General features: G+C 41.6%; 2 protein-coding genes across 3 annotated transcripts in view; one reads left to right on the top strand and one right to left on the bottom strand.

The window, feature by feature from the left end:
• On the top strand, positions 1-5,568 carry grem1b (gremlin 1b). Of its 2 annotated transcripts, XR_014599791.1 has the most exons (4): positions 1-199; positions 2,335-2,614; positions 3,633-4,408; positions 4,464-4,501. XR_014599791.1 is itself a non-coding variant. In XM_084044303.1 (3 exons), exons 2-3 carry the CDS (start codon positions 2,336-2,338, stop codon positions 3,969-3,971), a joined length of 618 nt encoding a protein of 205 aa, XP_083900429.1. In that variant the 5' UTR covers positions 1-199; position 2,335; the 3' UTR covers positions 3,972-5,568. The 2 variants fall into 2 exon arrangements, 1 of the variants encoding a protein (XP_083900429.1); XM_084044303.1 differs by having other exon boundaries at positions 3,633-5,568.
• A 2,103-nt stretch (positions 5,569-7,671) lies between these two features.
• Positions 7,672-13,444, bottom strand: part of LOC311036541 (formin) — a 75,246-nt gene continuing 69,473 nt past the window's right edge. Inside the window, exons 16-17 of the mRNA XM_084045279.1 lie at positions 11,469-11,550; positions 7,672-11,044 (exon numbers count right to left, since the gene is read on the bottom strand). Of these exons, the coding sequence (XP_083901405.1) occupies positions 11,000-11,044; positions 11,469-11,550 (127 nt within the window). The 3' untranslated portion in view covers positions 7,672-10,999. The remainder of the gene's footprint in view (positions 11,045-11,468; positions 11,551-13,444) is intronic.

Consider the following 13,444-nt stretch of genomic DNA (forward strand, 5'->3'; position numbering starts at 1 on the left):
TCTATGGATGGATCCCGCTGGTCTCCCTCCCACCCAGACACCCACCATCAGTCCCATCCAGACACCCACCCCATAGCTGCTCTGTGGCCGTGGACAGTCCACGTTATCGGCTATTATCTCACTCCTCCTCGGAACCAATTCTAAAGGGCCCACGGATATCATCTGATTTGTGGCTATTATACGTGGATGCTCACAACAGGTTAGTGGATTTGGAATATATATTCGGGAGCATGACTGTCTTTAAGGGAAGTCTGTTGAATTTTGATTGGATTTAATATGTATTTATGTTTATTCAGCTTTCAGCATGATCACAGATGTTTAAAAAGACATGTGCCATTAAAACACTGAATTATTTTGCTGATTACAATGATGAAACTTCAAATCTAAAAAAAAAAATGCAATTGCCTATCTAAAAATCCAATAACCTAAAACACAAATATTAGACGTCATAAGAGAAAACGCATGTTTACGTTTATCAGAGAAACGTCAAGGATATAATAAAACACTACAAAGTCGTGAGACTCATTTCCATGGAGTAGCCTATTAGATCAAGTTCAGTATTAGGCTTCTCCCTGGAAAATGGAAACAAATATTATTTCAATTAATTGAATAGACTTGAACACGACCATGGTCACCTATAGTCAACATAATTAGAAAAAAAAGGTTATGCTAATATTGGTTTATGGTTGTATGCATGCGTATTAATAATAACGAATAGGCTTATGGTTGTATATCCATGCGTATTGCGCAATCATGCACAAGTGTGAGGAAAGACCGCATGCTCCAGCAGTCATAACGTGTCAATTAGGAGATGATTATTAATTCTACACGATATCCTCGTTCTGTCCATATAAGTCAATTAAAACTAGTTATCACTGTGCGTAATTACGCAGCGTAAACCTTTGGATCGTTGTTGTTGTTGTTGTTGTTGTTGTTGTTGTTGTTGTTGTGTGTAACACAGTGGTTCTCGGCGGGGGGTCCCAGGGGGTCCCCAGCTAGATGATTGATAGTCAGATCTTCAGTTGTATTGGTTGGTTATTAATGGTTAGTTTGATTGGTTTCACTAGACTTATCTCCATGATGGTCAGAGACAGTAAGGGAATTCTGGACCAAATGACAGACCATACCCTATATCTTAATGGTTCTCAAACCTTTACATTTCAAAGTATCCCCTTAACTCTGACCGTGTACAAATGGAACCAAACGTTGTCAGTTACAGACTTGACCTGAGGAGTCCATGGAATCAACTTTGAGAACCACTGCCCCATCGGACCAAATCATGTATTGACAATTAAAATATTGTGGTCCCAGCCAGAGATACAACATCTAGTCATGAGGGTCTGTGGCCTATAACAGGGTGTCCTTGAAATCCAAAGGTTTTTGAACATGTCTATCACACTCCAACAGTGTTGAAAGGGTTTACAGATTAATCAGAATACCAAAACCCTCGCCCCAAAGCACAGTTACCCCAGGCAAATCCGGTGACCTCGGAATGGTCGCCACCTGGTATTCCTAAACGTAACCTAAAACTATGCCTAAACGGTTTTGGCATAGTTTTACTGAGGTTACATTTAGGAATAAGGTTAGGTTTCGGCTAAACCTAACCTTATTCCTAAACGTAACCTCAGTAAACTATGCCTAAACCTAACCTTATTCCTAAACGTAACCTCAGTAAAACTATGCTTAAACCTAACCTTATTCCTAAACGTAACCTCAGTAAACTATGCCTAAACCTAACCTTATTCCTAAACGTAACCTCAGTAAAACTATGCCTAAACCTAACCTTATTCCTAAACGTAACCTCAGTAAAACTATGCTTAAACCTAACCTTATTCCTAAACGTAACCTCAGTAAACTATGCCTAAACCTAACCTTATTCCTAAACGTAACCTGATTGATTGATTGATTGATGTACTTTTAGTAGGTAAGACATGAGAACAACAGTAGGCTACATGGAAGTACAAATTCACAATACAAGGTCTACTAAACTCATAAAGCACTAAGCTTGTTTAAAATGAGATCCCCATGCACACAAATCATGATACATATAAGAGACAGACAGATATACACACTACTATACAGAACGTCATACAATCAGCTTACAGGTTACTGGTATGAAGTAAACTATGCCTAAACCTATAATCTTATTCCTAAACGTAACCTCAGTAAAACTATGCCTAAACCTAAACTTATTCCTATAACCTTATCGTCAGTAAAACAAATACAAGAATACAAGAACCGCTGGGGGGGTGGGGGGGCAAGCAGTCCACGAGCGTGTTTTGGGGCGAGCCTTCCGGTTACGGCGATTAATCATTCCCTTATCTGTCCCAACAGGATGGCGAGCTCAACACGCCTCCTCTGCGGCATGGCTCTCATCCTGGGCCTGCTGTCCTCTCCCGTGGACTCCAAGAGGAACCGGGGCTCGCAGGCCGGCGCCATCCCTCATCCTGACAAGAACAACCCGAACGAATCGGAGCAGCAGCCTGGGCCTCCTCCTGCTCCGGCTGCTGGAGGAGGAGGAGGAGCAGGAGGAGGAGGAGGAGGAGGCTCATCGGGCTCCTCCAGGCGAAGGCATCAGGGCTCAGCGGCCGTGCCGCCATCAGCCGCCGAGGAGGTAGATTTCCCTTCTCACACATCAGTGCATCTACGGCAATGCCCCCCCCCCTGCACCTCAAAGAACCCCTTGCCCTAAAACCAGCCACTCAAAGCCGCTGCTCTTCCAACACCAACCTTCTCCTTGTATAACACCAACCTTCTCCTTGTCCCCATAACACCAACCTTCTCCTTGTCCCCAACACCAACCTTCTCCTTGTCCCCAAAACCAACCTTCTCCTTGTCTCCGGCCGGCCAACACAACCTTCTCCTTGTCCCCAACACCAACCTTCTCCTTGTCCCCATAACACCAACCTTCTCCTCTCCTTGTCTCAACACCAAGCTCCGCACCATGGGCGACCGGGCCTTCTGCCATAGAGCCCATGTCTGTGGAATGCCCTCCCTGAACACCTGAGAGCACCACAGTCCACTTAAAAAAAAACTACCTTTTTGCAAAGCATTTTCTTAATCATTCTTGGGTCTTTTTTGCCCTGTTTTTACCTATAGTTTTAATTTGACCCTTTTACTTTAGCCTAGTAGTTGGGTCCCATGTAATTGTTTGGTTGCCTATGCTGTTTTTATGCCATGCCCTTTTGCATTTTAAACCACATTGGTTCTCAAAGTGGGGTCCCATATTTTATACTTTGGCTATTCAAAGGTAAAGTTGTGTTATACATTAAAAATGCATTATTATTGTGGGATCGCTTTATGATCACCCTAATGTTATCTTCACTAGTTATTATTATTGTGGGATCGCTTTAGCGATCAACTAGATACTTTCTAGTGTGATACTATCAACATTCTTAGCGATCCCACACTGTTTCTTCAGGAACAGTATACTTTCTAGTTATTATTATTATTCCGCCCGTTTTTGGATTGGTCAAGCTTCACGTGACATCACAATATGAGGTAATTAATTAATTAATTAATCAGGAACAGTATACTTTCTAGTGTGATACTATCAACATTCTTAGCGATCCCACACTGTTTCTTCAGGAACAGTACTTTCTAGTTATTATTATTATCATCATTATCATTAGGTGCTGGAGTCCAGCCAGGAGGCGCTGCACGTCACGGAGCGCCGCTACCTGAAGCGCGACTGGTGCAAGACGCAGCCGCTGAAGCAGACCATCCACGAGGAGGGCTGCGTCAGCCGCACCGTCATCAACCGCTTCTGCTACGGACAGTGCAACTCCTTCTACATCCCGCGGCACGTGCGCCGCGAGGAGGGCGCGTTCCAGTCGTGCTCGTTCTGCAAGCCCAAGCGCTTCACCACCATGACGTTCACGCTCAACTGCCCCGACCAGCAGCCGAGCACCAAGAAGAAGCGCATCCAGCGCGTCAAGCAGTGCCGCTGCGTCTCCATAGACCTGGACTAAAAAAAAGAGATATGTTATTAGCTCCGATCTGGAACCTCTCCCTCCTCCGCTGTGTGAACCAACATGGGAATGGGCACGTTTTTCTTTTCTTTTTACGCACGGCACTTACTCACACATACCAGCAGTGGTGGAAAAAGTAGGCTACTCTTTTTTTCTTTTTTTAAAAAACTTAAGTAAAAGTATCAATACTGCAATGTAGAAATACTCCGTTACAAGTAAAAGTCCGGAATTCCAAGTTTACTTGAGTAAAAGTACAAAAGTATTGGTATCAAAATGTACTTAAAGTAGCCTACCAAAAGTAGAAAGTACTCGTTATGCAGAATGTCCTTGTAGATCAGCTATTTTCAAATGGCCGCTGAAGTGGTTAATGTAGGCCTAGGCTATGTTTTGTGATAAATAATCAAAATCTACAAAGTAATTAGTAACGTCAAATAAGAGTAGTGGAGTAAAAGTACAATATTTGCCTTTATTAAATGTAGTGGAGTAGTCTAGAAGTAAAAGTAGCCTACTGAAAATTGGAAATACTCAAATACCTTCTTTTTTTTTAACTTAAGTACAGTAGTTACTTAGTTACTTTACACAACTGCATACCAGTAGCCTAAATCGGACTGTTTATTGGACTGCACGACTGTTATACCACCATGACGTTCACGCTGAACTGGAACTGCCCCGAACAGCAGCCGGCCACCAAGAAGAAACGCATCCAGCGCGTCAAGCAGTGCCGCTGCGTCTCCATAGACCTGGACTGAGAGAGAGAGAGAGAGAGAGAGAGAGAGAGAGAGAGAGAGAGAGAGAGAGAGAGAGAGAGAGAGAGAGAGAGAGAGAGAATGACTTTTGTGTTATTATTCAAAGACTGGATCAGAGAAGAAGAAAGAATATAGGCTACACACACCTATCTCCATCTGGGGGATATATTCTGCCGATCCGCCCGCGAGGACCATACATACAAACAGACACTAGGCCTACACATTATGTCTGCCCGGGACCCCAAACTATAGTGAAAATATCAGATCTACAAGCGCACAGTGCGATGCTCCACGCGTTGTGAGCTTGCAGATCGGCTATTTTCACTACTTCTTTAAACATTTGTTTTCTAATTTAGGGAATTTCTTTGATTCTTTTTTATTTTATTTTACTCATGATATTGTTCTTAGGAAAATGTCTTTAGGCCTATATGTTTTTAAGGCATGAAAAGGTGTGATTTTTTGTGGAAATCTTTAGAAAATCCTTTAAAAAGAATGAAAGAAAATTAGGAAACAAATCATAAAAGGGATATTCACACACGACCCACGAAAATGGATCCGCCACCAACAAATGGGTCCCCGACCCACTGTTTGGGAAACGCATCCAGTGCGTCAAGCCGTGCCGCTGCGGCTGCGTATCCATAGACTTGGACTAAAAGAGCTGTAGATGAGGTCCCGCTGCGTAGAGTGCTTCTTACCTCTTTCCGCACATCGTATCCAAAGAGTAAAGGTATTCCCTCCTGCTCTCAGATGTTTTACATTTTAGCGGTCAAGAAAATCAAAGCGACGGGTTGAAACAAGCGTTTAAATCGCTTTTTTAGTCAGCCTGTGGCCAGTCAACCCCCCGTCCGCATGCGCTGCCTACTGCTCCCGTTATAAAAGTTGCATTGGGAAAACATGGCCACAGGCTGACTAAAAAAAGCGATTTAAACGCTTGTTTCAACCTGTCGGTAAAATGTTCTTGACCGCTAAAATGTCAAACATCTGAGAGCAGGGGGGGATACGTTTACTTTTTGGATACGATGTCCGGAAAAGGGTAAGATTCAGAATCAACAATATTGACCAAACTATAATAGTCACCATAGTTGAAATAGTGAAAATAGCAGATCTACAAGCTCACAACGCCATGCTTCATGCCATGTTGTGAGCATGTAGATAGCTATTTGCACTAGGCTACTTCTTTAAACATTTGTTTTCTAATTTATGTAATTTCTTCGATTTTTTCCTTTTTTCAATTTATTCGTGAAATTATTTTGGAAAATCGTTGATTTTTCTTTTTATTCATGAAGAATGTTGCTTTTTGGGGGGAGTTATAAAAATGTGAAAATGTGTCCGTGACCTACAAATGGGTCCCGTCCCACTGTTTGGGAAACAGTGTACTACATGCACTCATGTATCTTCTTACACGGTGTGTGTGTGTGTGTGTGTGTGTGTGTGTGTGTGTGTGTGTGTGTGTGTGTGTGTGTGTGTGTGTGTGTGTGTGTGTGTGTGTGTGTACAGATCAGATCAGTGGGCATGTGAGTTGTAAAACAGACTTTCAACATTTCAATTTTTTTTCTCACCAAACTAGAAAACGAGAAACATTGTTGCACGGGGATCTGAACATGGGAATGGGGATGTTTTTACGCATGGCACTCACTCACATACCAGCAGTGGTGGAAAAGGTACACATGTTTTTTACTTAAGTAAAAGTATCAATACTGCAATGTAGAAATACTCTGTTACAAGTACTCATTATGCAGAATGTCCTGATTCACAAGTTTTCAAATGTATAAAAATCTTTTGAAAATAGCAAATCTACAATTAAGCTCAATGTGAGCTTATAGATCGGCTATTTTCAAATGGGCGAAATGTATATAGGGCTGAAGTGGTTAATGTATGTTTTGTAATAATAATCAATATCTACAAAGTAACTTAAAACAATTATAGTGGAGTAAAAGTACTATATTTGCCTTTGAGATGTAGTGGAGTAGAAGTAAATGTACTGAAAATTGGAAATACTCCAGTAAAGTAAAAATACCTCAAAATTGTACTTAAGTACAGTACTTGAGTAAATGTACTTAGTTACTTTATACCACTGCATACCAGTAGCCTAAATTGGACCGTTTTATTTAAGTAACTTGCCGTTATGGGCAAACATAACCCCCCACCCATTGTGACATGAAACTTCCAGTCTACATGTGTAATGTTGTAGTAGTACGTGTTTATATAATGATTGCTTAATGGGTAGTTTCCACTATGTGGAGTATGATGGACGAGTGGCGATGTTATTCAATGTGATGGGATGCTATGACATGTTAAGTGTTCTTAATTGATTCCTGTTGATTAATGTCCAGTTGGCTGGACATAAATATATGAGCAGGGCTATTTTTTGTACGTTGATGCCCTCTCGATTACATAAATCGTTATCAGGCAATGCTCTTTTGACGAAAGCGTACCATGTACATGTCTTGGTTTAGGCCTATATAGGACGTTGTTATTAAATAGTTGTAAAATGTAAAGCCACTACCATTAATGTTACCGATTTATTTGCTCGGAGTAAGTTAATCTTGGACAAAAATAAAATGAAATAGGCTAGTCTGGATGGTTGTGGATATACTGTACTACTTTTATTAGGTGTCAGCTATAAGGTGCAACAAAGTGCCTAAAATGAAAGAGATAAATCATCTTTTGTCATTTACGAATAACCCAAAGTATCAAATAAAACCATATTGCCAAGTTTTCTCTTCCCTTGAGTCAACCCTTACTGTGGTTTACACGTTTATAGCTTTCTTACGTGTTGGAAATAGCCTACATTTATTATGAAAGTACAGACATTTACGAGGAAAGAGGGGGAAAGAAGAGATTACTTGCCGTCCAGAAAACGTTTCCAACCTCTTGGATCGACGTCATTCAGGTTCTCACTTCTGTCAGGATTCAGAAAAAAAATCTAAAGTCCAGTACTTGGCAATGTGGCATATGTTTTTACACCCAAACATTTATTATGACAAACAATATTCCTTACAGTATCAATACATGTATTTATGCTTTGGGATGTATGGAGCACACGTGCATGCACCTATAAACCAATTACATTTTCTGCCTTAATAATCAAAGGGGGTTCAATTGTGAAAATCCCTTGCCCAGTGGAGGGAAATGTTTTCAAAAATGAATCCATAAGGCATTGTGCATTTGTTATATCATTTATCTTGGCCTGTTCGTTTTAAGACTTGCTGTCAAATTATCCACACAAAATGTTTGTTTGTTTTTTAATAGTGATCCTACATCTAAAAATAAATCTCCCAAGACTCAAGTCTCTCAGATGAATATAATCACCTTTATTTGGCTCTGTGTGTATAAAGTAGGCTAGACAGAATAGAAAAGTTGTGTCAACACATCTTTCCATGCATGGAATACTCCATCCAAATGTTTCTTTTAAGAGTTTGTAGGCTAAATCCATGTTTGAATCCATTTCTTTGATGTTTGTACTCTCGAAAACAATGACATAAAATGATAAGAGCACCTACACAAGAGCTAGATGGACATTGGACAGTATAGGCTATAGGCTGGAACAATTTCTAGATCAGCTTCAGATCAATGTGTTTTTTGGAACACATTTAGGGTCAAACATTTGAAGGTTGTGAAATATCTCGTCTTCACACAAAACAAATGACACAAGGGAAAGACTTATAGGAGGGTAAAGCTTAATTTATAGTCCATTGCACGCTGGTGTAGCTTGCCGACAAGTTCAGTTCTTGTCGGTAAGCGACACCGTTGCACAGAATAGGCTATGAATTAGGCTTAAGACTAATAAAAGGTGCAGTCTTACTATAGATACTATTATAACCAACCCTGTGTCTGATATCAAAGCTCACCGATTTTCAGGTGATATGCTTAATTGATTCTAATAACACAACAAAAAATAACTCTTATCCATCTAGCCACATGCAGTCTAAACAGAAAATTTAAAAGCACCACTGACTTCTTTGTATCTGCTGTTCAACCTGCAATCTGAGTTCTAAAGTAAATCATTGGGGATACATCTTGGCATTAACATTCAAGTAACGTCCACATGAAAGAATAACTTTCATCCGTCAGCTTCTTCAAGTCAGTTACAGCAAAACTCATATAAAAATACACCCTCAACGGGAATAAAGCTGATGGTTTTTGGCATAAAATAAACCTTTCTTTACATAAATAGAGGCTTATCCCTAAGCACCCAGGGATATTATTGTTTTGTTCAACGACGCTTACATCTTACATAGTGAAAATAAAACATTTAGTTCAATAAATATACTACAGCTCTCTTAAAAAGTTAAACTAATCAAAAAGGATGTTTTCATCATGAGGTGGCACAATTCATACATCTTATCATTTGCACGGAAATCATATTGCATAGGAAAAGAGGTGCCAAAAAGTGCAATACATCTGAATTATGTACACGGTTACCATAATGGGAATGTGGTATAGCTATAGCTACTACATACAGCTGTTGAGACACAGGAAAGTGCAGAGGACCATGATATACAGAACATATGACAAGAACAGCATTCATTAAGAGGGATTAACAAGTCTATATAATATATGCTTAATGTACTGGATAGATTGCTACTGGGCCAACTAAGATCTGTCATTTTCTCTCCTGGTTATTTGTTCCTCTAGGCTTTGAGCGTGAATGCCTGTCTGTGTGTGTGTGTGTGTGTGTGTGTGTGTGTGTGTGTGTGTGTGTGTGTGTGTGTGTGTGTGTGTGTGTGTGTGTGTGTGTGTGTGTGTGTGTGTGTGTGTGTGTGTGTGTGTGTGTGTGTGTGTGCGCGCGCATGTTCGTGTGCACACGCACACATGTTTTTGGGGCCTAGGCCAGCAGTCTAACACTGTCTGGCGCTCTCCCAGGAGAGGTCAGTCTGGTGCAGTATACAACAGAACATACTCACCAAACATCCACCTAGTGATTAGCACGCACATGATTTCATTTCATGTACAATGTGTCTTTCATCTGGACACACAGCGTGGCCCAGATCATATTCCTTACAGGCCTATATCGGCAGATCATAACGCACGCTCCCCCGCTAACTCTGAGACACAACATGAGACGTATTTACATGACTCGTAATGAGCCATGGTGGACGGAAAGCTGTTTGTTAAAGAGAACTACATTGGCTATTGCTTTCGAACGGTACCTCTAATCATTCTTGGAATACTGCCTTCTGAGTTATCGGTTCTGTCAACAGTGACATTCCTTTGCGCAAACATCACCAGACAGACGTATTTGTTTACATAACACAGCTATAACACAGACTAGTGTGCAGTATTTGCATAATCTAACTATGAAGTTTTGAATATACATTACATTTAGTCTTAAACGCTTGTCTCACGTCGAACCTCTACAGGAATGAATAGGTTTTTCAGCTCTGAGAGGATATCCCACGTGAGGCCATCACTGTGGGCATGTCAGCTGGAATGGCTGTGAACCCAGCTGATCCCACGTGACCTTTCACAAGCTGGGCACGCCAAAGGTCACGCCAGGCTGAATGAATGAGGTCGACCTTTGAGCTTTAGGACTCCCATCACTTCGGCAGTGTCAGCCGTCGCATCCCCGCTGCAGGCCGACGAGGCATCTTCAGAGGAGGGGTTTGTGCCCTAAAGGGCCCCCATGGGGTTGGAGAGCAGTTCTTCCTCCAGGACGAGGGGTCCAGCCTGAGGGAAGCGACCCGCACAAAGTGCATGTTTTCTGGGGAGGTGGCAGAAGGGGCGGTGGTGGGTGTTCCTTGGTCAGTTGGTACCGGAGTGCTTGTGTCCGGTCCAGGTTACGGCAGTGGGTCTCGTGAGGGTCCAGTGAGGTTTTTGGGTGTGATTCCATTAACCACTTAAATCCTACTGTATATATACTTCGTTGACCAGGGTCCCCCCAGGGCTCTATCCTTGGTGGTCCCCTGATTCTTTTCCCTTTACAAAGAAACTCTTCTCTGAAAATAGCCGATCTATAAGCTCACAACGCATCACAACGTGACACCTTGTGGGCTTGCAGAACGGCTGTTTTCGCTGAACGTTCGCCTATTTTCTGCCAAATTATGACCCATTATGCCCAGAATAGGGATGCTATGCTAGGGTTCAAGTGGTTATAAGGGGCACTGAAGGCGGTACACTACACTATGAGGTATGGATTTGGGTCAGAGGCAGGTGGTGAATGTAGGAGGGATGAAGCCAGGCCAGCGGACGTTCCTCACACACGCCATCTTCTCCCCTTCTCTCCATCCGCCACCAGTCCCCCCCCCCCCCCTCCACTCACGCTGTCACTCATCGTCTCGCTCAGCTGGTGGACACGCTGGCTTCCTTCTGCCGGAGTCGCTCTTTCTGTTGGGAGAGAATCGAGAGCAGTGGTGGAAAAAGTACTCACATTTTGTATTTGAGTAAAAGGACCAATACTGCAATATAGAAATACTCTGTTACAAGTAAAAGTCCAGAATTAAAGATTTACTTGAGTAAAAGTACAAAAGTATTCGCATCAAAATGTACTTTAAGTACCAAAAGTAAAAGTACTAAAATCTGCTGAAAATAGCAGATCTACAAGAGCTTGTAGATCGGCTATTTTCGAATAGCCTAGGTATAAAATAGGACTAAAGTGGTTCATGTATGTTTCATAATATCATAATTTATATCTGCAAAGTAACTAGTAACTAAAGTTTAAAAAGAATTGTGGTCAAGCTTCCAAGAGCACCATTTTCAACTCTAACAAGGTAGGGGTTGGTTTCTCTGCTCCGTGTCCTTCATCTCTTACCAGACTGTTGGCGTTGGTCTTCTTCGTTTCGACGCGCTTCTCCGCAGTGATTTTCTTGATGTTCTCCTGAGCTTCCTTCAACCTATACGTGAAGAGCAAAGAGGTTTAGCCCGATATCTGTAAGGGTTTGTTACATCAACGTTCTATCTCAAGGTCTTGGAAAGGGGTCATGAATAGGAATCTGCTATCACTCAAATCGAGAGGATCATCCAAAAGTACCTTGTCAACACAATAGAGCACTGAAGTCTGACGTAATTTACACATCCTACCTGGTTCGCGGTTTTCCACCCCCATTCTGAATCCCCATAGACGTCTTTAATATCGCGTCACGTAAAAACTCTGTTCCAAAAATAAACAAATGATCCTGGCGGTTTGACTCTTATGAATATGAAGCATCAACTGACGGTGAGAAAACGATTACTTCCGCCGAATTAGTTTTGTTAATTTTTGCCAGAAACAGACTGTATCAAATATAAGTGACTGACTATCATAAACGATACAGAGCCACCTCCCTGAAAATATCGCAGAGACAGTTTGTTTATTTTTGGACCACAATTCTTATATGAGACGATTCTAAGATGACCCAATGTTATTCTCCGTAGAGAAATTACTTTACGAACCAGGGGATGAACGAGTGACGTCAGGACTTCTGTACTCTATACAGAGACACAGGAGAGTCAGGCTGCTAATGAGGACCTTCTCCTCTGGCCTGTCCTCACTCTAAAAAACACTAACTCTGCAGTATAAGCCTTGGGGCAAGCATAGAAAATGCACCACACACAAAAACACACACGCACACACACACACACACACACACACACCACGGCACTGACCCCTCAGAGTTTGTGGCTAGTGAAAGCCCCTCCAGTGTGCGGCGGGGCAGAGTGACAGTGGGTCGATGAGATAATGAGGCAGCTTTTAAAAACACTGGGGCTTTTATGAGTGTGCAAACAGTATTTAAAATAAAGTTAATTGTACATAAGCACAATCAGCTGTGGTTAATGTGGGACGTGATTACCCAGTAAACAATTAAGAGAGAGCACATGGATTCACGGCAGTGCCGCGGAATCGTTACGTTCTCTGCAGAGAGGGACGGATGCCTATGACAGTATACCAACGGTATCATGGACCGCAAAACTGACTTGGAACATGTCGGCGCTTATGAAAAGTCCATAACATGCACCCACATCATGCACTCTGTCTGACCCAAAAAGGAGGCATGAATGATCCACTCAGGTTACAACACCAAAGTGTGGCAGCATTTTGGGTGGTCAGTTAGTGACAGTTCATCTCATCGCCTCTGTCCTGCTTAGTTCACCTCAAGATGATCATGTCCGACTTATAACAGATATCTGTTGAAAATCAGCTATTTTAACTACTTAAAAGGTAGTGATTTTCTTTGGTTAAAATAAGTGTTAAATAGCTCTATATTCTTATAGCACTCATTGCTATACAGTGTTTGTTCAGTAACAGGAGTCTCCATGTCTCTCCACCTCTTTATTAAAGGTAGGGTAAGTGATTTTCTTTGGTTAAAATAAGTGTTAAATACTGTAGCTCTATATTCTTATAGCACTCATTGCTATAGAGTGTTTGTTCAGTAACGGGAGTCTCCACGTCTCTCCACCTCTTTATTAAACAGAAAATGCATTTTCAGTTCAGTTTCATTTCCAATTTTATCCAATCAGGATAGAGAACTCAGTCAGGATATAGATTAAACAAGTGCAATTGGAAGTGATGACACTAAGAAATTATTGGACTGGAACACTATAAAAATGAAGCTGATAAAATGGGTGCTTCCTCCTGATTGGCTGAGATTTTGTCACCTACCTGAAAATGAATTTTCTGTTTATTAAAGAGCTGGAGAGACGGGGAGACCCCTGTGACTGAACAAACACTCTATAGCAATGATTACTATCAGAATATAGTGCTTTAACCTTTTAGTACAAAACTTTTTGTTTTAACCAAAAAATATCACT

The sequence above is a fragment of the Gymnoscopelus microlampas genome, assembly GCF_963454915.1.
Source record: "Gymnoscopelus microlampas genome assembly, chromosome: 20".
Classification (NCBI taxonomy): Eukaryota; Metazoa; Chordata; class Actinopteri; order Myctophiformes; family Myctophidae; genus Gymnoscopelus; species Gymnoscopelus microlampas.

What these genes read in the sequence shown, in the direction of transcription:
- grem1b (XM_084044303.1), top strand. Translation starts at nt 2,336, where the DNA reads ATGGCGAGCTCAACACGCCTCCTCTGCGGCATGGCTCTCATCCTGGGC. An exon ending in CGCCATCAGCCGCCGAGGAG is followed by an intron (nt 2,615 to 3,632) that starts GTAGATTTCCCT and finishes CATTATCATTAG; the next exon opens with GTGCTGGAGTCCAGCCAGGA.